This window comes from Podarcis erhardii, assembly GCF_964252035.2.
Source record: "Podarcis erhardii genome assembly, chromosome: 4".
Classification (NCBI taxonomy): Eukaryota; Metazoa; Chordata; class Lepidosauria; order Squamata; family Lacertidae; genus Podarcis; species Podarcis erhardii.
In genome coordinates this window covers 4246913-4272193 of record NC_138508.1, presented here as the reverse complement: position 1 = coordinate 4272193, position 25281 = coordinate 4246913, and the positions used below count along the sequence as shown (strand labels likewise).

At 46.4% G+C, this 25281-nt stretch overlaps 2 protein-coding genes across 2 annotated transcripts; one reads left to right on the top strand and one right to left on the bottom strand.

Annotated features, from left to right (window-relative positions):
• Nucleotides 1-89: 89 nt before the first annotated feature.
• Nucleotides 90-20622, top strand: RRM1 (ribonucleotide reductase catalytic subunit M1). The gene is made up of 19 exons (XM_081859347.1): nucleotides 90-263; nucleotides 2046-2134; nucleotides 4104-4281; nucleotides 4667-4767; nucleotides 5497-5556; nucleotides 6648-6687; nucleotides 7630-7792; nucleotides 8326-8467; nucleotides 8684-8767; nucleotides 10243-10404; nucleotides 11058-11137; nucleotides 11785-11986; nucleotides 13041-13190; nucleotides 13536-13757; nucleotides 14615-14691; nucleotides 15241-15376; nucleotides 16795-16890; nucleotides 17746-17934; nucleotides 19428-20622. The coding sequence occupies exons 1-19, from the start codon at nucleotides 245-247 to the stop codon at nucleotides 19608-19610; spliced, it is 2373 nt and encodes a 790-aa protein (XP_081715473.1). The 5' UTR covers nucleotides 90-244; the 3' UTR covers nucleotides 19611-20622.
• Nucleotides 20623-23630: 3008 nt separating this feature from the next.
• LOC309340210 (olfactory receptor 52K1-like) lies at nucleotides 23631-24875 on the bottom strand. Its single transcript, XM_081858827.1, has one exon. It carries the CDS (start codon nucleotides 24734-24736, stop codon nucleotides 23735-23737), a length of 1002 nt encoding a protein of 333 aa, XP_081714953.1. The 5' UTR covers nucleotides 24737-24875; the 3' UTR covers nucleotides 23631-23734.
• Nucleotides 24876-25281: the final 406 nt, after the last annotated feature.

Below are 25281 nucleotides of genomic sequence, written 5' to 3'. Positions count from 1 at the left end.
ACCTGTGCCAGCCCCCAAGATGGCTCCGTCGGCGTCGCGGCGTGGGCGTGGCTACGGCGGCGCGGCGGGGCCAGCGTGGCTTGGCGGGAAGGAGCCGTTTCGCAGGCGCCGCCGACGCCGCCCCCCCCCCCCGCGCCCAACCGCCTCATCCCGCGCGCGGTTCCCGAGGACGGAGGGTGGGTCTCCTGAGGAGAAAGAAGGGAAGCGAGAGGAGGAGAAGGAGAAGGCCGCCGCCGCCGCCGCCATGCACGTGGTCAAGAGAGGTGAGGAGGGGAGGTCTTTGTGAGGGGAGGAAAGACTTTTTGTGGCCCCTTTATCCCCCCCCAACCCCCCCCCCTTGTATGGAGAAGTGTGAGGGGGGGACACACACGGAAGGGCCAGGAGCTGTGAGCCCCCCAAACTCTCGGCCAAAATTCCCGCCATAAAAAGAGAGAAAGAGAGATGGGGCGGGGGGGGGTTTTCCATTTCTCTCTCTTCTCTCTCTCTCTCTCTCTGGGGTCTTTGAGTCGTCAAGGGCATGGAAAAATGACAGAACTAAGAAGAGATCACTCAGGCGACAAGGTAAAAAAACACGAATGGGATTGCTTAAAAAAAAAAAGAAACTACCCGGCAAAATACGGTTTCCAAAACAATCCTTGGCTGTGCTTAATCTCACAGGTATAATGGGAGAAAACAACCCTGATTTTAATAAGTGAATACAGAACAATTTTGTATACTTGACTAATTCTTTTTCAATTATTATTCCCTCCCCCCCGTTTTTCTTTTTCTGTATTTTTCTTCTTATTTTTTCTTATTTGGATGTAATGTTCAATTCATGCTTTCTCTGTAGTTTTGAAAAATGCAATAAAGCTAATGAAAAATAAGTAAAGAGTGGGGTATAAAGCGGACAGGAAAAGAAACATTATTATCATTGGCCGTATTATTACCATTTGCCACTGTTGTTGCTGCTGCTGCTCCTCTTTGGCCGCCTTGTGTGTCGTGTGGGAGAAGGCCAGGATTGTCAGTTTAACAACAACAATAACTAAGAGTAACAACAAGAACAACAACTAAGAGTAACAGCAAGCGGGTCTATTGGTAGTAGTAATAATAATAAAAAATACAGTGGTACCTCTGGTTGCGAATGGGATCTGTTCCGGAGCCCCCTTCGCAACCTGAAAGGAACACAATTCACATCTGCGCATGCGTGGATTGCGGTTCTTAGCTTCTGCGCATGCGCATGATGTCATTTTGCACATCTGCACATGCACAAATGGCGAAACCCAGAAGTAACCCTTTCTGGTACTTCCGGGTCGCCACGGGACGCAACCTGAAGAAATGTATCATGAAGCAAACGTAACAAGAGGCGTGACTGTAATAAAACTCCAGCTTGCCTTTCCCCCCTCCCATGGTTCTTAAGGCGGTGTGCAAGGCGGTTTTCCCATCCACCCCTTTAATCCCCACACCAACCTTGCAAGGTAGGCTAGGTGGAGAGGCAGTGGCTGAGAAGGGATTCGAACCCTGGTCTCTCCCAGTCCCTCGTCCGCTGCACCACACCAGAGACACGGGGGAGGGGGGGTTGCTGATGCCAGGAGTGAGGCAGCACCCAGTTCCTGCCAGACCGCCCCCACCCCCCCCCTACAGGGTCCACCCAGGGCACCCCGAGGTGTCACCCTGCAGGCTCCGGAGAGAAGCATCTCCAGAGGCAACCTGGGGTGGTGTCCTCTGGACCAGGTTGGGTGCAGCTACATCTCCCCTTGCCACCTCTCACATTATCACCACCCCCCAAATTGCTGTTTGGGATGAAAGGGCCCTTGTGCTGACAGGCTCACATTGATCTCCCTTGGGGCACTGAGCTGGTGAAGGCTCTGATTCAGTGTGTTTAGATGTCCCCATTTATTGCATTTGCAGCCCACTTTTTCTACTTGTTGGAGGGGCTAGCTAGTTTTTTCTGGGAGGGATATGGCAGCAGTGGTAGAGGCTGTGAGGCCAAACCCTTGACTGGACCCTCACCCAGGACAGCGTTTGCTCAGCAAGTGATGCTAAATGTTCCTGTCTCTTTTCGGCAGATGGGCGCCATGAGCGCGTCATGTTTGACAAGATCACGTCCCGGATCCAGAAACTGTGTTACGGTCTCAACTTGGACTTCGTTGACCCTGTGAGTGTCTTCGGTGCTATCACGAGTCTGTCATGGTCTAAGATAAAACAAGGACGGTAAAACGTCTTGAGTACATTGTAGTGGAATGCTGGAACGTAAATTCTCATGAATAAATGGATGAAGATCCTTGTATTCTAAGGAAAGTTCTGTTCATGATAGTGACAAAGCAGTGTTTGCTGCTGTGTTCCACAAAATATACATTTGAAGTTCCAGTCTGTGCACAGTTGCCTCAGTCTGATTAGGAAACCAGTCTGCTTTTTGGGTGTATGCTATTTTTTTAAAAAAAATAAATCTGTAAACTGCCTTCCAGGGAAAATGGCCACTTTTTTTTTAATTTTTATTGATTTTCGACACAGATTAAAAACAAAACAACACACGCAGGTGACACATTTTTATGTAAAATTCTGAGCCATCTAGAGTACCTCCGAAGTATTCTGTTCAGCATGGTTACCGTATATTTACAGGTGGTACCTTGCAAGTTTTAAGCCTTGCGCCTCACTAAGCAATCACTGAGGAACTGCCATTACTCAACTTCCCAGCCTTCTGAGCAGTCCTCTCCTCCTCTCATCCCTCCCATTGCCACCTGTTTTAAGATTCATACATTTACTCTTGTTTTTTTTATTTATAAATATTTATTAAAGTTTTTAAATATAAATGCACAAATAATAAACGATCTTACTTCTATCACAACAATTTCATCACTTCTTTGGACTCCCTCACGTCTCCCGCTCCCATTTACATCGTTAAAATTTTTTTCCAAACAAATTATCAACTTGTTTACAATCTCATGTCCAGTCATTCAAATATAATCTAGCACTTCTTCCAAAAAATTTTATATTTTCTTTAGTCTCACTTATCATCAAATTTAAATCTAGTTTAGTGGTGAGCAGTTTTTTATAATCTAGCATCCTTCTTAACATTCAACCAAATTACAATGTTTTTGTAGATACATCTTGAATTTCTCCCAGTCTTCCTCCATCTTCTCTTCTCCCAGATCACGGATTCTGCCGGTCATCTCGGCCAGTTGCATATAGTCCATCAGCTGCATCTGCCACTCTTCCAGTGTGGGTAGATCTTGAGTTTTCCAGTTTTTTGCGATGAGAATCCTTGCTGCCGTTGTTGCATACATAAAAAATGTTCGATCCTTCTTTAACACCTTCTGGCCGACAATACCCAGAAGGAAGGCCTCTGGTTTCTTTGTGAAGGTATACTTAAATACCTTTTTCAGCTCATTATATATCATTTCCCAGAAGACCTTCACCTTAGGGCATGTCCACCAGAGGTGAAAGAATGTTCCTTCATTTTCTTTACATTTCCAACATTTATTATCAGACGAATGGTATATTTTGGCAAGTTTAACTGGGGTCATGTACCATCTATATATCATTTTCATTACATTTTCCTTCAGAGCATTACATGCGGTGAAGTTCAGCCCAGTGGTCCACAAGCTTTCCCAGTCCTCAAACATAATGTTATGCCCAATGTCCTGTGCCCATTTTATCATAGCCGATTTAACCATTTCGTCTTGTGTATTCCATTTTAGCAGCAAGTTATACATTCTAGATAGTACCTTGGTCTTTGGTTCTAACAATTCTGTTTCTAACTTCGATTTCTCCACCTGGAACCCTAACTTTTTGTCATTTTTAAAAACTTCTTTAATCTGAGCATAATGTAACCAGTCTCGCACCTTATCCTTCATTTTCTCCAAACTCTGCAATTTCCAATTGTCTCCATCTTTTTCTAATATTTCCCAATATTTTGGCCCATACATTTACTCTTGTTGAGGCATCTCAATCTCCATATTACTTTAACCACCTTGAGAGTGAAAGGAACCAAGGGGACAGCTTTGCAACAAAATTCATATAGTTCTCTGGCAAACAAAGTCATTGAAAACTGACTGTTCCCCCCCCCCTTTTTTCTGTTATAGCAAACTAACACTGTGGGTATTTGCTCTCGTTTTTTTGGCCAGGCTCAGATCACCATGAAAGTGATCCAGGGCCTTTACAGTGGAGTCACTACTGTAGAACTGGATACTCTGGCCGCTGAAACAGCAGCAACCTTGACAACCAAGCACCCTGACTATGCTATCCTCGCAGCAAGAATTGCTGTCTCCAACCTGCACAAGGAAACCAAGAAAGTATTCAGCGGTGAGTGTGGGGGTGCTGGCCACAACACAGGAAAACCATTTCTGCAACGTTTGTGGAACTGGCATGTTGGAGGGATTTTAACGGCCAAACTATTGGGCGGAGAGGTTTGATGTAGTTAATCCCACTAATAATATGTACCCAGGAGGCATCAGATTGCATTGAAATTCTCACTGATCAAATGGTTGTGATGAATTGTGAAGTTAAAACATTGTTCAATAAGCATGAGGTGATGTCTTCAGCTGATTTGCTCAGTGGTGGTGGGGCATTCAGCTTGGCCAGTTCTCTCTCTCTCCCTCCCCCCCCCCCCCGGTCTCCAAAAGCAAGTAATAATACTGGCACACCTTACTGTTGTAATTATTAAAATGCAGTAACCTCCCTTTTTTAGATGTGATGGAAGATTTGTACAACTATGTAAACCCGCACAATGGCAAACATTCTCCAATGATTGCTAAGGAAACTCTAGACATCGTATTGGCCAACAAAGATGTAAGTAGCACTTTGGCAGAGCTAACAGGAAAGAATTAAAAGCGGTCTGAGTTAAAAGCAGAATGGCTATTCTGGCACTAGACTGTGGGAAGCAGTGTTCATCTGAATATCCACTTGGTGTTTGGGAAACTGCGTAATATTCTGTGACACAGAATGATGGGATGGTCCACATGCATTTGTGGAGCGGCAGATGAGTTGCCAGACAGGAATGTGCATGGATTGAAAGTTAACTTGCCAGCATTTTTTGTGCACTCATGATAGCTGCCCTTGTGCTATTATGCATGCTCCACAAATGCCTCATGGATGTCGGTGGAAGGTGGCCTTGCCATCTCTTTTAAACATAGGTTTTCCCAAAGCCCTGTGTTCAGATCTGGTACTTTGAAATAAGCCCTTGACAAATATAGTGATTTTTCATACAGTGTGGCATTTTTGGTCTTTTGGGTACATGTAGAATATTCCAAATGCAGTTATATTGGTCAACAGAGCCAGGGGGCATTCTGCGAAAAGGAAGTGGCGCTGGTTTGAAATTAAGAATTGTTTGCTTCTTAGCTTCCCATTTGGAAACAAATTGAGTCATCACGTAGTTGAAAAATGGAACAATTCACATCCAGAGGCCTTTTTTAAAAAATACTTTTTGTATCACACACCACGTAGGTTTTTGTATTACAAGTACTGGGGTATACATAGTCTAAATGTGTTGATCTAACTTTCATTTTTTTCTTCTCTCAGAGACTGAACTCTTCTATAATTTATGATCGGGATTTCTCCTATAATTACTTCGGCTTTAAGGTAAAGAGTTGTTCTTTCTTTAAGGGTGTCAGTTACCGATAAGGCTTGGAACGGCAAGTTCTGTTCTGTGCAGGAGCCCCAGGCAGCAAATAAGCACCCTCATCGCAGCTGGCAAGTGCTTCTTGTTGTTCATATGAATGGCTTGGGGAAGGCATGTCGAGGCAAGGTGCCTTCTCTTGATGCCTTCCTTTGCAGTATGCCACACACATCCCCCTCTAGTGGAATTTTGATAAGGCAACTTCTAAGTAAGGCAGCAGTTTTCAAACTTCCCAATACTAGGGAGCTGTGACTGCTGATAACCTGCTGAGAAAAACATGCACTTCCCCCCATGGCTTCCCTCAACACCGTAAACTGCAAAGGATCCTAGGTGTGTTTTAGGGCCCTCCGCTCTGCTTGCATGACTCTGCAAATGGCGTGGCTGCCCTGCCACATCAGCCTTCACACTCCAGGTGCTGTTGGACTACAATCCCCATCAGTCCACAGCACCCTAGGGCCGGGCTGTCTGAGGCCGGTGGGAATTGTAGTCCCAGCAACATTTGGAGGGCGCAGGTTGGTGAAGACTGCGGAAACATGAGGCGGAAACACAGCCTAGGAGAGGGGTGGGGAATTGGATCCTGCCATCCAACTGAATGGAGCCAGCAGTGGGCAACTCCCGAGTCCTTTGTAGCCCAAATTAAGAGCTTTGGGGGCCGTTTTGTGTTGGTTAAGCAGGGTGATGGAAAAGGCTCCAAATTTTAAAGAGTGCTGAATTTTGCCTGCAGAGGAAGAACCATAGACCTGGGAAAGGTTGGTGTGGTTTACTCAAAATGAGCTTAGTTAAGTCCATAGTCAGAGTTTCCCCACCCCCCATGCCCTAGAAGCCTCTTGCAGCTGTGTGTTGCAGGGACTTCCTCAGGGAAGCTGGTCTGCCATTATGGACCTGATGAGGAACTTCGGGGTTTCCTGAAATACTGATTGAAAGCCACAGCCTTTCAGGTGCAATAAGAGGGTGGTGGTGGTGGAAATCAGTTGATTTTTTTGGTAGTAAATCTTCTACTCCTTTATTTTTTATAATGAGCTCTGACTTATGTCCTTTCCCTTTCCTCTTTAAGACACTTGAGCGTTCGTATCTGCTAAAAATCAATTCCAAAGGTAAGTGGTACATGAGAATTGTCTCAGTCCTGTGTACAACTGCACATAGCTTATTCTTAATGTTTTGTAAACTGTTTTGAAATCATTGACAAAATGTGATATATAAATGCTTTAAATAAATGAAGCCATAGCTTTCTAGAAGTGATGGCTTAAGGGGGCTTTTTGACACTTTAATGCTCCTTGGAGCTTAAATCATGAAGGATTAGCGCTTCTGTAGGCGGGGTGATTCTAGGTATTGGGCTTCCTACTGAGAGCTGGCCCCTTGTCAGAGGTAGTTATTCTTCTGAATACCAGCCAGTGATAACTGCAAGGGGGGAGAGTACTGCCATTACGTTCTTGTGTTCTCAAAACCATCTTAAGTAGCAGCTTCATTGGGCTCTAGGTTACAAATGCTCCTTACATGCTGCTGCTGCTGCTGCCTTGCATAGGAACGTGTGAAGCTGCCTTATGTGGAGACAGACCCACTGGCCCACATTACCTCAATATTGTCTACACTGACCGGCAGAGGCTCTCCGGGGCTTCAGACAGGGAATGTCTCCCAGTTCTACCTGGAGATGCCATTGGGGATTTAACCTGGGACCTTTTGCATGCAATACGTACCGGTAATCTCTACCACTGAGCCCCTCTGCACTGAAGAAGTAGATAGGGATTTCTGTTAACTCACATGGCAGCAGTTCACTCATTATTTCTTCTGTTTGGGTTGGGGTGGGGGCTAATTTGGACCTTTGGCAAGAACTGACTCTCCTCTTCCCCCCCTCCCCCCATCAGCTTTTACTCTTACATCTTGCTGTGCCTGGAATCCTACAGATGCCAGAACAGGAAATTGCTCTCTGATCTGACAGAATGCATTGGGCCCAGTTGCCTCAGCGGCAGAGGCTCCTTTCACAGGCTGTCGTTGGTGCACTCATGTTTTCTTTTTGACTCCTCTCTTCCGGTGCCTAGTGGCTGAGCGCCCCCAGCACATGTTGATGAGGGTGTCGGTGGGAATCCACAAGAACGACATCGATGCTGTAATCGAAACCTATAACCTCCTTTCTGAGAAGTGGTTCACCCACGCGTCGCCCACTCTTTTCAATGCTGGTACCAACCGCCCCCAGCTCTCCAGGTAATCCGGGCAGGTGGCCACTGGAAGAGGGAGCAATTGAGGATGGTGTTGCTTAAGCAAAATGGTTTTAACTGTCTATAAAATGGGCATCAGCTGTCCCTTCCTTGCTCTTGCTTAGACTGGTCTGCAGTTTTAAAAAAAGTACGGGCCAGTCGTGTCCGACTCTAGGGTTGTGCGCCAGCAAGCATTTCTTCAGGGGGGGTGCATTTGCTCCAAAACAGGACAGTGCCTACCTAGAGGGTCTATTTGCTTGCTGTTGCTAACAAACAAGTTTCTCTCTTAACTGCTGATACTAATTGCTGGGCCTGGAGGGGAGGTATTGATTCAAAACTTCTCATACAAAGAAGAAAAATAAAATCCTTTCAGGAAAAAAATGTCCTATGGCTTATGAAATTAAGCGTTGTAGTGAAATTATAGCTGTCAGTTTACATTCCCCCATCCCCCCAAAAATCTGCACGATGACTTTAAATGTCAGCTTGAGTGTTATCTGTCCCCTCCTGTGGCATTTAACACTTCTGTTTCCTTCCACCCAGCTGCTTTCTGCTGTGCATGAAGGATGACAGCATTGAAGGGATCTACGACACTCTTAAGCACTGTGCGCTGATTTCCAAGTCTGCTGGCGGGATTGGTGTTGCAGTGAGCTGCATTCGAGCCACCGGCAGCTATATCGCCGGGGTGAGTTTAATTGTGAAGAGCTTGGCTGTGTTAGTGATTGCTGCAAAGCACCTGTTTTCCAACCCCTTGGGCTGCTGTGGCTTTAATGTAACTTAAACCAGGTCCTGCGTTATAAAAGTGGCAGCCTTTCCTGTGTGGGGTTGGGCAGCTGCTCTGCAAGAGGAACAAGGTACTCTGTGCCTTAAGTGATGCCCACCTGCTTTCTCTTTGTTTCAGACCAACGGGAACTCTAATGGACTTGTCCCAATGCTGAGGGTCTACAACAACACAGCTCGCTATGTGGACCAAGGGGGGAACAAGGTGTGTTGGCTTCTTCCAGAGACTATGTATGCATTTGGGGGAGTGGGATTGCGAGTTCAAGTGCTTGAGGACGTTTCCAGCATTCTCCGCTGCTCTTGTTCTGAAACTCATTTTTAAAAAAATATTTTAATACAGATTAATCAATTTGATTGGGTGGAATGTAGTCTACCTACCCAATTTTTAAAAATGTATTTCATTAAAACCATTTGTCAGTCACCTTTTAGCATTCAAGGTAGCATATAATAAATCTTGCTTGGTACATCACAGACAACAAATAATGCACAGCATAAAGAAAAACTCAAGCAACAGTGTGGAGATAACAGGACAGAAGCCTGTCTGAATTGTTCATGTGTTACCTGAATCATTGGGACCAATGACGCGTGAATTTCTTGAACGATCCTATGCATTGTTTCCCTTGCCATGATTTGAAATTTTCCACCATCAAAAGCTGCAAGTATCCTATCTCGCCCGAAGGATTTTGAACGGGAGGAGCGGGGAGAAGAAGACCACCTGCTTCTCACCTGGATGCAGCCTCACAGACCTGTCTCTATTGTCTCTTCCTAGAATGTCTCTTCTCACCTTCTGAAACTCCTTTTAAGGAAAGCGCTTGTCATTCGCCACATCTCTACTGTGAGAATGCCTGGCAGTGTTTTTAGTTCCTTTTCAATGTGGGCATCTAAGGCTTGCCACTGGGTAGTCCCATGGTGTAAAACAGGCATAGGCAGCCTTTGGCCCTCCAGATATTTTGGGACTACAACTCCCATGATCCCTAGCTCACAGGACCAGTGGTCAGGGATGATGGGAATTGTAGCCCAAAACATCTGGAGGGCTGAAGGTTGCCTATGCCTGGTGTAAAGGTTTGCTTTTGTGCCTCTGGTGTCTCTGAGATACTGGAAGGGTTGCCCAGAAGTACAGTCAGCATTTGGGATTTTTTCCAAGCTCTCTTAGGCTCATGTTAAAGGTTTGACTGCAAGGAGTTCAGTGAATAAAAATGCTCTGTAACGTATCTTGTTCCCCCAGCTTCTTTCTATCTGTAGAGTTTCTCTAAAAATCACCTATTTTGAAAATTGACCTTGAAAAACGTTCCAGTTCATACCAGTTTGCTTGTATCTATTATATAAGATGTGCAGGTGGGGCACCAAGAGACTGTCCTTGGATCCTCCTGGTTTGTAGTGCAAGGCTTCAAAAACCTTTTGAAGGTTGGGAGATCATCCAGTAAGATCTCCAATGTAGCGTGAGGTGCTTCATTTGGAAATTGAACAAAGTGTAATAAACATGCAGAAGCACTTGGGTGTGCTTGTTAGATTTTGCAAGCAGCCGAATCCATTGTTTAGTTATAATCCAGGAAATGATGGAAAGCTTCAGCCAGGCAGAAGCCACTTAATTTTTCTTCTCCACCTTAGCGAGAAGCTAGGGACAGAGATGCAACTTCCTCTAGGCGTTGTTCTGATTCTTCTGTTTATTTGCTCTGCCAGAGACCCGGAGCCTTTGCCATCTACCTGGAGCCGTGGCATTTTGATATCTTTGAGTTCCTTGACCTGAAGAAAAACACTGGGAAGGAGGAGCAGCGCGCCCGCGACCTCTTCTACGCCCTCTGGATCCCAGACCTCTTCATGAAGCGCGTGGAGACCAACCAGGTGGGCAGCTGGGCTCACAGCCCAGGCACCTGCCAGCAGGGCTGCGAAGAGTGGGCCATGGCATGTGCCAGCAGCAGTGCCCTTAACTCTGTTCTGGGTTACGTCTTCTCTTGTCAAGATAATGGATCAAGTCCTATGGCTTTAAAAAGCCTAAAGGCAAAGTGACATTGGACCCAACATCTATCCATTGATCATTGATCAGTTCTGAGACACTGAAGAAGTTAGAAAATGGCTGTCGTGTTTTAAATAAGTCTAATTGGGGGTTTTTTTGTATCCCATTTGGTGAACCACAGGTGTCCTCCCTCAATCTTTTTCAAATGTTCTTTATTTTAATATAAAGACAGTTGCCACCAGGAGGGTAATGCACAGAAGTAATGCTTTGTGTGTTTGGTTCTTTGTATTTCATTCTATTGAAAATACAGTTGAGCTTCTAGAAAAAAATATTTTGTGTTCTTCACCCTTTCCACTCCCCGGAAATGAGCTGAATTGATAAAAATGTTTTCCCTGTTGAGGAGGGAAAAGTGGTGATTAAAGTCTTTACGCGTTTAAACACATGAAGGCTTGCTAATGTACATTTTGTCTTTGCAGTGTCCTGCTGTGTGGAAGATAAGAACAGTGTTTGTCCTTGCTTACTTTCAGTCTTTCTGTTGCAGGACTGGTCTTTGATGTGCCCCAATGAATGCCCGGGCCTAGATGATGTCTGGGGAGAGGAGTTTGAGAAGTTGTATGAGAGGTATGAGAGAGAGGCTGGTGCATCCTTTGGCAAAGTTTGAGCCAGGAATAGCCTGACAGCAGCAGCTCCTTCACCACCTCGCCTTGCCCCTTAGCTGGATCCAAATGATTCCAGACAAAATACCTTTTGAGTCTGCTTAGAAATGAAAATGGAATCAAAGCTCTTGTTACCTCTTTTCATTCTGTATGTTCTGAGTGGGAATTTGTAGCTCATTTACTGCAACTACAGTTCAGAAAATTTAATGGAACTACAGTTTTTGCATTCCGCCCCCCCCCCCCCAGTCTGTATTCTGAAAATGGGAACTGGCAGTGCTCATCAGCTGGAGCTGGCCAAAAATCCAGACTCTTAAGAACAACACAAGCTGCTTCTGTTACACTTTCCCCAAGGAACTCTGGGGAGCCTAAGAATATTGCAGCAGAGCTCTCAGCACTTGCCCAGATCTGCAGCTCCCAAGATTCCCTGGAGGAACCCAAGACCATTGCACAGTTTAGGTGTGCTGTTGTGCACCTCCTGTTCAGGGGCCTTGTTCCACCAGGAGTTCATGGAGTTTCAGTGTCCTTGCTTTGCAAATGAAAACAAGATGCTTGTGAGCCTATGTTCAGAAACTCCAAGCGGGTCCCAATGACGAGTCTTGCTCTGTCTTGCAGCTATGAGAAGCAGGGGCGTGTCCGCAGAGTGGTGAAGGCTCAGCAGCTCTGGTACGCCATCATAGAGTCTCAGACGGAGACAGGAACTCCTTACATGCTCTACAAGGACTCTTGCAACAGGAAGAGCAACCAGCAGAATCTGGGAACTATCAAATGCAGCAACCTGTGCACAGAAATTGTGGAATACACCAGCCAGGATGAGGTGGGTTGGGTAGGAACCAGGTGCTACTGCGGCTCAGCGGAGTCCGTTTTAGGGAAGGCGTTCCCATGAGATGTATTTGGAGGAGACAGTGTTCTCCCATGCTTTCCAATCAAAAGGGCAAAGGGATGTTCAGATGCCACGAGAAGTGGGAAATTCCTGCTTTGTTTTAAGGAAACTCATCTGTGCAAAATGAGAACAGGCCTTTTCTCTGGTGGCTCCCCCTTGGGGACTGCTCTCCTTTGGGAGGCTCACCTGGCACCCTCCTTGCATATCTTTAGGTGCCAGGCACCAGGAAAAACATTCCTCTTCAGCCAGGCCTTGGGCTGTTGAACAATCTATGGCCTTTTAAGTGTGTACTGTGCTTGTGTTATTAGTTTTTTGTTGTTTTTATGCTGTAAACCACCCTGTGATATTTGGGTGAAATACTATTTTAATAATAATGATGATGATGTAGAATTCACTGCCAGGTGAAAGGAACACAGCCAGAAATTAATGGTGTGCATAGATATATGTAGAACAAGGAAGACTGGCACTACCCATTTGGTGGCATGGGTGGTGTGTGTGCGTGTCAACAGAATGAGGATCATAAGTGGTGTTGACAGCATGTCTGAAAGGACTAGGAGCGTCTAGCTTTTGAGAAATAAGAGGTGGAGCGGTTGGGATCTGTGTATGTTGAGTTACTGCCCTCTTCTGACATTTTGAGGATTTATTCCTCACGGGATCACTGAAAATAGAATTGGAAAGCAATGGTTTTGATTACTCCTTACCATATTTGAGCACATCAGCATAGCATACCTGCCTAGGCAGCCTCTGGGATTTTCCCCATACCATTTAGAACTGGATTTAGAGCTCTGCATTTAGGCAGAGGGTGTCCTGGCTCAAAGCAGGTGTTTGGCCTATGGGTGGCTCTTCAGATTCTGCCATTCCGGCTAAATGGTTGATGAGCCCGTAATGGGGAACATCTTCTGCCATACAGTTTGTAACCCTTTCCCCTCTCTCTACTGCATACATTGCTTTAGCCATTGAGTGCTGCTTCCTTCTTTGCCTATTCCAGGTTGCGGTTTGCAACTTGGCTTCCTTAGCCCTGAATATGTACGTCACTCCTGAGCATACTTACGACTTCAAGAAGCTGGCCGAGGTCACCCGAGTCATTGTCCGGAATCTGAACAAGATAATCGACATCAACTACTACCCTGTGCCAGAGGTACGAAGGAGGAATTTTAGCCCTAGACTGAGAGGTGCTCTTGGTAAGGCTGGTTGTTCAAGATTGAGGGACTACAGAGAACCAGCAAGTTCTCAGCTACTTCCTTTGAAGGGTGGTTGACACTATGGAGAAATTTAAGAATGTGGCAGTTTCTGTATTTCTCATGTATTTTTCCCCCTAAAGCACATTCCTTGTTAGCCAGGCATTAGCTAGTGGGCTGTGGGAAGCACACAATACATTAGTAGGGGAAGAATGATTTGCCTGAAACCAGAGCTTGCCCATTCCAGGTTCTTAACTCTCTGCCCCCCCCCCTTTTCTCCTTTCGTCCTTCACAATGTGTTGCAGGCCGAGACCTCAAACAAGCGCCATCGTCCAATTGGTATTGGTGTACAGGGGCTGGCTGATGCCTTCATCCTCATGCGGTACCCTTTTGAGAGCGCAGAGGCCCAGCTGCTCAACCAGCAGATCTTTGAGACCATTTACTATGGTGCCCTAGACGCCAGCTGTGAGCTTGCCAAGGAACACGGGCCGTACGAAACCTACGAGGGCTGCCCAGTCAGCAAAGGCGTAAGTGGCAGTTTAGAAAGGTTTTTGAACCAATTGTATTGAGGGTCCTTTGGGAAAATCTGTCGGATTGGAACTTGTGGAATCTCAAACTGAGATGCCAAGAAGTGCCACAACTCCAATAAATGTCTGCTGGGCTACACTGAGATGCTGAACTAATTTAAGTGTCCATTTCACCATTTATTTCACCCTATGACTGGCGTTGTTGAATCTGGCCTTTTGGCACAGAGTTCAGATATTCATGAATACCCAGTTTCATTTTTTAAAAGAAGTTCCTAGCCCTCAGTTCCTACAAGATGCCCCTGCAAGCTTTTTCTTCAAAAGCATTCTTTCTTTGTAAGCATTTTTACACTTGAGTGAAATGTCTGCTTGCATCTGGATTCGCTAAACTTCTAAATCCTTAGGTATATTTTGAAGCTCTCAAATTCTTCCAAGTGTTCTGCCTTTCCTCTGCCTTTTCATGAGTAGTTGAGATTAATAAATTGCACAGCTTGGATTTTTGCCACGTGCCCTCAACATGTCTGAGATGCTTTTTCTTAGACATAATTGTCTCAGATTCATTGTGATGAAATTCATGGCTGAAACCTCTGAAGGATGAATAGCCACGTCCATGGAGAGAAACCATCAACTCATGCCTGTGTGGCGAGCTTGGCATTTGCCATGTGGTGTCTAAGCAGGAATTGAAGCACCGTATATGAACCAAAAATTGCAAGAAGCCTTGACCTGAAGGAAGCTGCTTTTCTCTTCATCCCCCCCCCCTTGTTTTATATTGTGGGCTTTCCTGTTGTAGCTGGCAGGCTGCACACCCTCACTTAGGTGGCAGGTTTGGTTTGACGAGATGGTGTGTGCCTTTTCTTCAGATCCTTCAGTATGACATGTGGAATGTGACCCCTACAGACCTTTGGGACTGGAAGGCTCTGAAGGAGAAGATTGCAAAGTGAGTGAAAGCCCTTGATCTCTTTGGCTCAGTATGCCTTGGGCAACACCCAGAGCTGGCTGGTGGTGGGGTTAATGGGTGAGGAGTAGCAAAGCATGCAAAGGGACAGGGTAGCTCTAAACTGAGGATGTTAAAACTGCAGCTTGAGCTACGTAAGAGCACAGTCTTCTCCCCAATGCAGCTCTCATTCATTTCTGTGCAGCTTGCATGGGAGAACTTAACAGTGTATTCTGATCTTGGGGTATCCAGTGTTCATCATGCTAGGAGCAGATGCAGTAGAATCAAGTCCGTTAATTTCAGTGGGACTGCTCTGTGACTTAGTTGCTTTTGTTTAACACCAGACCGTGAGATCCTTTTGAATGCTGGGGGAATACAAGCACTTTAGGGTATTATCCGCCACCTGCAACCAACCTGGCAGATGGTTCCGCCGGGCAAGATAATTTTTAATTTGCCAAAACTGGGCTTTCCTTAACTGATGCCAAAGGCTGGTTCTCTGAAGATGGCGATCCTCTTCAACAATCACGGGTCCCTGCTTTCTGTGTGATTTAGGTACGGCGTTCGGAACAGCCTTCTACTTGCACCAATGCCGACGGCTTCTACAGCTCAGATCTTGGGCAACAACGAGTCCATTGAGCCCTATACAAGCAACATCTACACGCGCAGAGTTCTCTCTGGAGAGTTCCAGGTAAGGCAGCAGAAGGGTGGCCTTGAGCAACTCGGGGGTAAAGGTGGGTGCTGTGCCTGCGATCCTGATGTCCTCCTTGCCATCCTCTCTAATAAAATTCAGCCCCTGTCTCTTGTGAGTGCCAGAAGCACAGGCCTGGTTCACACACAACATAAAACTCTAGTTTACTTTGAGCAAACCTTGGCCCTGATGCTCTTGGTTTGGAGAGAGTTGGGGATTGTCTCCTCCCCTGTGTGGCGCAGTCAGGGGCAGGGGAGAAGCTAAGCAAGTCTGCACATTAAACCGTGGCTTTGTGTTGTGCGCAGACCGGGCTGATCTTTGGTGGCTCATGGCTTCAAGATGTGCTTCAAGGGGAAATGGTTGCAAAATTCAAGATGCTAGCTCTGGTGATGAAGAGAATTGTCATGGTGGTGGACTGCCATGCGAGACTTAGATGAGCTTCAGAAAAGGGCAGCCAGAATTATAAAGGGGATGGAGCAACCCCCCCCCCCCCCCGTGAGGAAAGTTTGCACCATTTGGGGTTTTTTAATATAACGAAAAGGCAAGTAAGAAGGTACACGATAAAGGTGTATGAAATTATGCCTGGCATAGTGTGATGGCTTGTGTATGCTCTTTGCAATAAGCACCCTCTGCTCACTCAGAGAGATATTTACAGTTCTTTATTTTACATATGTACAAACAGCACATTACAATCATGCGTCCGAATCGTCTGGTTCAGATTCGGGGAGTGGTCTTCTCCGGCTTCTCCTCCAACAGAAAAGGCGGGGAAGTTTTATGGGACGTCTCTGATCTCCGCGTTTTAACCCTCTCCTGTGCAGACGGCACAGGCACAGGCTCACCGTCTGTTCCTGAGCTCCCTGTGCGGTGCTGGGGCTCTGCTTCAGCATTGGAGAGCCTTTCCGCCTCCTGGCTCTCTCCCTATTCCCCATCCGTCACTTCCTCTCTATCTCCCTCTGACTATTCCCGCTCCTCAAAGACGTTCCCTGCAGTCCTGTGACACATAGAAGACAGAGAGAAGCTTTTCTCCCCCTCTCCTGTAACACTGAAACTTGTCGACATCCAATGAAGTTTAATGTTGGAAGATCCAGGACAGACACAAACCCTTCTTCACACAGCACAGAGCCAAACTAGAATTTGCTGTCCCCAAAAATGGTGATGGACACTAACTTAGATGGCTTAAAGGGAGGATTAGACGCATTAGCGGGAGTTGCCAGTGGCTGCTAGTCATAATGGCTGTGCTCTGCCTTCAGGAACTGAGACAGCCCACAAGCTTCTGAATGCCAGTTCCTGGGAACCAGAGATACATATGTGGGGGGCATCATGCCTTGCCTGCTTGTGGCCTTCCCAGAAGCTGGCTGCTGCAGCAAACAGGACACTGGCTGCTTGCTGTAAGTGAGCATAACTTCTGGTTTTTGCAGATAGTGAATCCTCACTTACTAAAAGACCTGACGGAGAGGGGCCTGTGGAGTGAGGAGATGAAGAACCAGATCATTGGCTACAATGGCTCTATCCAGGTCAGTTGTGTGTGTGTGTGTGGCGGGGCTTTGCCAAGGGGGCCGTGTCTGCATGGAGGCCTCAGTTCTATACCCGGCTCCATATGCGAAAAAGAGCTTCCTTCCTCTTATGTGGAGATGCTAAAGAGAGAGAGAGAGAAGATTGCAAGAAAACAATGCCCTTCAAACGTACCTGCTACCTTTTTGTGTCTGTTCATTATTTAAATGGGGATAAACAGTCAGTTGAACATTGAAATTGTTAACATCCAGTAAGGCTGCACAGTGCAGGGCTGAGAAAGCAGACAGGGAGTGGTTTTTCCTCCCTCGCCTAATACTAGAACCTAGTGGGGCCATAGGGAGAACCAGAATTTTAGAAGATTCAGGACAGATCAAAGAAAGGACTTCACACAGCTAAACCATAGCATGTGCTCACACAAAACGTAGTGACGGCCACCAACTTGGATGGCTTTAAAAAAGAATTGGACAAATTCAAGGAGGATCTGGCTATCAGTGGCTGCTAGACTCAATAACTATGCTCTGCTTATGGCCTCTTTCCTTGGGGGCACCTGGTTGGCCACTGTGAGAAGATGATGCTGGACTAAATGGGCCACTGGCCTCATCCAGAAGGGCTTTGCTTACGTAGGTGTGGCTGGTTTGGGGATAGAATCAGCCTGGGATGACTTGGAGGGTGCGAGAGAGCACAATCCTGCTAGTCTTGCTGAATCTCGCAGCAGATTTTGATAGCGTTGACTTTGATTTCCTTCTGGATCCTCCACGTGAGTCGGGAGTCGGCCAAATCCAGCCCCCCACCCCTGGTGTAAGCCAAAAGCAAGCTTCCTGTCCACGGAGTCATCCTGTAGGCCTTCTGCCTTTCAGAATATCCCTGAGATCCCAGATGACTTGAAACAGCTCTATAAGACGGTGTGGGAAGTCTCCCAGAAAACGGTCCTCAAGATGGCAGCAGACCGGGGGGCCTTCATTGACCAGAGCCAGTCTCTCAACATCCACATTGCGGAGCCCAACTATGGCAAACTGACCAGCATGCACTTCTACGGGTGGAAGCAGGTAAGCAGAGCGACGGGGAGGGAACCACCCTAATACAAGTTTTTCGTGTCGATCTTGTAGGTTATATTTTCAAGCTATAGCAATATAGCCCTGATAACAAGCCGTTGTGTTCAGGCCCTGTTTTGACAAGTCCTGCAAACCTTGTCCAGGGGGAAATCCTGGCTCATATGGTTCTACCTGGTTTTTGAATTGAATTGGCAGCTTAATACTTATATAAAGCATGGAATACTTATGGAAGATACAAAAAGTACAGTGGTGCCTCGCAAGACGAAATTAATCCGTTCCGCGAGTCTCTTTGTCTTGCGAAGCACGGCTATTAGCGGATTAGCGCTATTAGCGGCTTAGAAAAAGGGGGGGAAAGGCAAAAAACTCGCAAGAACTCGCAAGGCATTTCGTCTTGCGAAGCAAGCCCATAGGGAAATTTGTCTTGCGAAACACTTCAAAAGACGGAAAACTCAAGATATTAGAACACCCGATTGATGGACAGGATACAATGGTGTAAGGACTGACATTATCCGAAACCAGGAAGAAGGGACGTTGGATAAAACCAGAATGAGAATTTCTCTATCATTTAATCTTTGGAATTAGTGTAATACTAATGAAATACTAAAATGTGCTGGAAAGGAGTTAATTGGCTTTAGCAGAAAGGTTTGAAGGAGTCAAGTTTAAATATGGTTTAAATTTTGAAATTTTAATGTTTTGAAGGTAAGATAAGGTTAAAGAAATAAATGGTAAATTGAACTGTAAAATTTTCAAATGTTAATGATGTTGAAATGAAATGAAGTGGTTCTAGTAATAAGGTAAAATAAGAATTTGCAAGAATGGATTGATATTAGATGAAAATTTGAAGTTATAACATATGAGGATAAACAATTAAGGGTAAATTAAGTGGGTATGAATTTGCTGAACCAACTTGTAAATGGAATACAAAAAAGGGAGGTGAGAGGAAGTCAGGAAAATAAGTAAATGAACGGTAAAAAACTGAAAAAAGGGATTTTTTTATTTTTTATGTTAAATTTTTGTTTTTGTATTTTTCTTGTGTTTTTTTGTTTATTGTTCTGTAACTTTTTTCTTGTTAAAATCTAATAAAATATCATTTTTTTAAAAAAAAGAAAGACGGAAAACTCTTTCGTCTAGCTAGTTTTTCGTCTTGCGAGGCATTCGTCTTGCGGGGCACCACTGTATAGAAAAGGATAGTTATTACATAGGTTGTAGCTGCCAACAGTGGCAAAAATAATTATTTTATTATTTATACCCTCCCCATCTGGCTGAGTTTCCCCAGCCACTTTGGGTGGCTTCCAATAGAGGGTTAAAAACAATACAGCATTAAATAACGTAAGGATCCTGGGTGTTCTGGGTTACCTCCTGTTACTGTGGTGTCGGTAGTGAAACCTACACAAACTGCTTTAATTACATCCATCTATCTATCTATCTATCTATCATCTATCTCTATCTATCATCTGTCTATCTGTCTCACCCTTTCCTGCCCACAGGGCTTGAAGACTGGCATGTACTACTTGAGGACAAAGCCTGCGGCCAACCCCATCCAGTTCACCCTGAACAAGGAGAAGCTGAAGGACAAGAGCTTCAAGGAAGAGGAGGAGAAAGAGAGGAACAAAGCAGCCATGGTGTGTTCCCTGGAGAACAGAGACGAGTGTCTCATGTGCGGGTCTTAAGCAGGTGCCAGGTGTGGAGGCCCCCCTTACCTCTCCTGCTCCAGCCCCAGCTAGGTTAGTTAGGTCTAGTTCACTTTGATTAGAAGAGAGAGGCTGCCGTTCTGCTTCAGGAGGGGGTCAGGCAGTTGTGGCTCGCTGGGCACAGTGGTGCCCTTGCTTCCCCTTCAGCTGGCAAAGCTGTCAGGGTCATCCAAGTGGGGCGGCGGCGGCAGCAGCAGAGGCAATCTGCACACATGGCTGTTGTAGCAGGAACCTTTAAGTGCCCTTTTATTATTATCCATAATGTAAATAATAGTAGGCTCCTTTAAAATGCACATAAAGAGAAGTTCGTCCGTCTTGTTATGCTTGGGGAACAAGAACTCCTTTCGACAATCGCTTCTTATGCCAAAATCTCCACCAGCATGTCTTGTTACCCAGAGAGACTACATCTCCTCTCCAGCCCTTGGGGTCTAGCGCTCTCTCTCTCTCTCTCTGTCTTAAGACGAGCAGTGTGCAATCAGGGGGCTGCAGAGCAGGGAGAGGGCAAGGGAGCATCTTTGCTTATCGTGTGGGCCTGCAACTTGCTACTTTAAGGCGCACAACTTGCCATGTGGTGCCAAAGCCCATATCAGCCGCTTCTGGAGATGGGCTTAGAGTTACTGTTACATAGAGGGAATGTTTTCCCCTTTCCTTCACCGGCTGTGAATTCTGGGGAAAAGCCACTGGAAGGAGCTTGGATTAAGCATCCAAAAACTGGGCTTGGTTTAGCAGTGTTATTCTTTGCCACAAAGCTGTTGTGGCCACTCCTGCCTTCTCTGAAGAACGACGTTTACAGGGCTGAGCTGTTTATTTTTTAAAGACAAGAAAAAGACGCACACCTCAAACTAAACCATGCCTTTTTTCTTCAGTTCTTTGTCATTCCCATCGGAATTAAGTGGCCTTGTTCTGGACTATTTATTGAATTTGGGTACTCTGCATGTAGACTTGAATCCTCTAAGCAAATTCAGTGCATCAATAAAAGCCATGGTGTAAAGTTGGTGTCCAGCATTTCTTGGGGCTAAAGAGCCTGGAAATTCATGTCATTGGCTTGGCATCTTTGTGTCAACTGCTCTTCCATGCTTTTCTGGGATTATGTACAACGGTACAAATCACTTTCCTGAGTAAAATTCCTAAATGAACTGCTAGTTTTAGGATTACACTGTAGGCAGGGAAGGGAGAGTTTGGTTGAATACGACAAGTTGAACAGTATTATTATTTATTCAATTTATATCCCATCCTTCCTCCCAAAGGAGCCGGGGTTGAGGCAAAAACACCCACAATAATAATTTTTTAAACAGTATTCTAAAAATCATTTTACAAAAAAAGGTAGGGTTTCAAACACTGCCAGGACGGTGTCCTTCAGCTCTGAAGTGCCAGGGTAAACGGGGTTATTTTCAGATTCCTCCTGAAAGTTAGAGTCGAAGAATTGTAGGGTCTAACCCCCTGTAATGCAGGAGTCGTGGTTAATAATGTTGGGAGACAGGCACATCTCACGTGCGCGAGAGTATTCCACAAATGGGGAACCACAACTGAAAAGGGCTTACAAGCTCGGTGGCAGCACGGCCAAGACTCACTTGTAGGTTGCCAGGTGGTTGATATTGGGAAGGTGCTCTTTTAGGTACTTGGGTCCCAAGCCATTTAGGGCTTTGCATGCTAGTACTAACCTTGAATTGGGCCCAGTAGCTCACTGGCAGCGTTTTCAGGACTCGGGCGCATGGGGTCACCCCACTTACCAGCCTGGCAGCCTCCTGCGGTTCCTTCATCCTCTGGACCTTCAAGGTCAGCCCTACATGGAGTGGATCACAGTAGTCCAAGTGGGAGGTCATTGGGGTGTGGACCATGGAGACCAGGCTATCCTGTTACAGGAACAACCATAGCCGGTAAGCCTGTCTAAGCCAGTCTAAGCGACTCCTAGCCACAGAAGCCACTCGGGTTGACACGTTGGAATTTCAGGCTACACTGTCGAAAGCCACTGGGACCAAAGAGAAACTGATCGAGGTCTTAAGTCTGGATGACTGATGGATCCCACTGGAATAGATATAGGAAGGGTTCCCAAATTTTGGGGAGCCATACCCTGTTTGGTTTCATAAACTCTTCCCCAGTGCCCCATACCTTAATGTAAAAAAGCTGTTTGCATTATCCTATAAGGAAAGCAATAGCTGGTCACTTAAGTGTCCTCGTCAATATCCCAAAAGAATGAGCCCAACTGCAAGAGCTACAGCCAAATGATGGTGCCCTCCAGGCTAATGGGGGGGGGGGGCTTCCAGTCTCCTCACCTAGCTGCTACCTAGAACAGGAGCCAGAGACCTGGGTGTGAGCTGAGCTGGGAGCTGGAGACACAAACCTGCTTGCCCTGTGCTGGATCCAAAGCTGCGATGAGCAGAGAAGCAAGACCTGTTGGGGTGTTGGTGCTGTGAGCCTCTCAGTCTTATGCTCAGGATGTACATATGGGGAAATAAAACCATATATCCTAAAGATACCACAATCTCCGCTGACCCTCATGCCAAGGAAACCAAACCTGGGGAAGCAACTGGAATCCCCGGAGACTCGCTGCTTGGAGATTGGGGTGGCAGGTAACTATATCTGTATACCTTCCATGCTGTTTAATGCCTGTGCTACTTATTTAAAAGGAAAGGTCCCTGTTCCAAGGTAGAGTCATAGAATCATAGAGTTGGAAGAGACCACAAGAGCCATCGAGTCCAACCCCCTGCCAAGCAGGAAACACCATCACCTGTTCACGAGCCACCTGGTCACGAAGCAGCTCCCATGTTGCCACTATTATTATTGTTTTGTTTTTTGTTTTGTTTATTTGTACTCCACTCATCTGACAAGGCAGCTTCCAGCACATATAAAAGCATAGTAAAACATCAAACATTTAAAAATTCCCTATACAGGGCTGTCTTCAGATGTCTTCTAAAAAGTGTGTAGTTGTTTATCTCCTTGACATCTGATGACAGGGCATTCTACAAGGTGGGTGCCACTACCAAGAAGGCCCTCTGCCTGGTTCCCTGTAACTTCAGAGAACGGGAACTTGTATGGGGTGTTAAGAGGGGGGGTAGTACCTGTGGCGGGGGACATCATCATCATCGATTGAATTTTATTCTGCCTTGCATCAGTAGATCTCAGGGTGGTTCACAACATAAAAATACAAGATAAAAATGAACAAGAACAAAAAAAAACCCAATAGCCCCCTCCCACAAATACATTTAAATGGTTATAGGATGTTAGCCAGAGGCCTGTTTGAAGAGGGACGCTTTTGCCTGGTTCCCGCAGGTACACAATGCAGGTGCCAGGTGAATCTCCTGGGGGAGAGCATTTCACAGATGGGGAACCACGGCAGAAGAGTCCATTTCTTGTGTTGCCACCCTCTGGACCTTACCTGGAGGAGGCACACCTACCTTACGTAAAACATGATTCGGAAGAGCAGTTTGCACGACCCACTAAGGTAAGGTTACCAGAGTTTTTCCCCAATGAATTCGGGGACACTTTTCAACTTCCTACTAAATAGATGGCTTTTTTTGTCAGGGGACTGATTTGTGGAAATGGGGACGCCTGGTAACCTTACACTAAGGAAGGCAACCACACAACAATAACATTCAAAACCGTAACAATTGCACATTTATTCACAATCCAGTTAAAACTACAGTGGTACCTCTGGTTAAGTACTTAATTCATTCCGGAGGTCCGTACTTAACCTGAAACTGTTCTTAACCTGAGGCACCACTTTAGCTAATGGGGCCTCCTGCTGCTGCCGCACTGCCAGAGCACAATTTCTGTTCTCATCCTGAAGCAAAGTTCTTAATCCGAGGTAATATTTCTGGGTTAGTGGAGTCTGTAACCTGAAGCGTATGTAACCCGAGGTACCACTGTAATTAATTCAACAAAATGATGAACTTGATGCAATGATGGCAGCTTTTCAAAATCTGATCGGGTGCCCCCTGTGCTGCCCCTTTGCCTCTTAGTTCCCCCCAGGTAATCCCACCTTCCCACAAGGGGTGGCTCCTCCCGCTTTGAGAAACGCTGATTTGCACCCTTTCATGGTGGGAGCTTGAGATGCCAGGATTAGTAATGCCAATGGAGTACTTAAATCCATCACCTGGTCCATTTCAGGTGCCTAATTTCTGGGGACCAAACAGAGCCCACCTCCACCTCCTGAAAAGCCTCAGGATGCTTTCCCGAATCTCCTTGGTCCTCACTCCGTAAATGACGGGGTTGATGGCCCAGGGGAACAGCAGGTACATGACGCTGAGCAGGTTGTGGACGTCTTGGGAGGCCGACTTGGCCAGGCGGAAGACGATGGAGGAGGAGAGGCAGGAGGAGTAGCCGATGAAGAGGACGATGAGGTGTGTGCTGCAGGTGTGGAAGGCCTTGTGGCGGAAACTCCCAGAGGCCATTTTCAGGGCCGTGAGGATGATCCTGCTGTAGGAAAGGGCGAGGAAGACCAGGTCAAAGACGATGGTGAAGGACCTCACGGCCATGCCCACCACCCGGTTCCTGGAGGTGTCCCCGCAAGACAACTTCATCAGGGCCATGTGCTCGCAGGCAAAGTGCTCGATGACGTTGGAGCGGCAGAAGCGCACCTGGGAGGCCAGGATCACCACCGGGCTGATGATGGACACGCTCCGCACCAGAGCGGCAGCCGCCAGGAGCCCCAGGAGCTTGCCGGTCAAGATGTCGGCGTAGTGGAGAGGGTGACAGATGGCCACGTACCTGTCCAAAGCCATCATGAGGAGGATGCCCGTGTCTAGCATGATGGCGAGGTAGAGGAAGAACATCTGGACCAGGCAGCCGGTCAGAGAGATGCTGCTGACCCCGAACAGGAAGCTCAGCAACATCTGGGGGAGGACTGTGGTGCTCCCAAAAACATTGACCGCCAAGAGCAGTGCAATAAGGAGGTACATTGGTGAGTGGAGGCAGCTCTCCGCTTTCACGGTGTAGATCAGCAGAGAGTTGGCGGAGATGATCATCAGGTAGATGCAGAAGAAGGGGATGGCAAGGAGGTACCTGGACTTCTGGAAGCCGGGGAAGGCGAGGAGGAGGAATTCCGTGTAGGAGATGTTGGCTGAGGTGTTCTGGACCAGTTCAGAAGGGCCTCCAAATTCAGACATGGCTTTGGACCTGAAATGGGGAAAGGACTTACTTTCAAGTATTTGTGGCTGCTGTGTGATTTGTTCTTGGCCTACAATGGCTACCAGTCCAGTATACCTGAAGGAGCGTCTCCACCCCCATCGTCCAGCCCGGACACTGAGGTCCAGCTCCAAGGGCCTTCTGGCAGTTCCCTCACTGCGAGAAGCCAAGGTTGCAGGGAACCAGGCAGAGGGCCTTCTCAGTGGTGGCACCCACCCTGTGGAACACCCTCCCAAAACAACTACCAGACTTTTAGAAGACATCTGAAGGCAGCCCTGTATCGGGAGGTTTTTAAATGTTTGATGTTTTATATGTGTTGGATAGCGTTACCATATAGTCAGGAAAACCTGGACAAATTCAGGATTTGGAAGCTTTTAATATTTAATAGGTTATTGTATTTTAATATTTTGTTGGAAGCCGCCCAGAGTGGCTGGGGAAATCCAGCCAGATGGGCGGGGTATAAATAATAAATTATTATTATTATTATTACAGTGGTACCTCAGGTTACATACGCTTCAGGTTACAG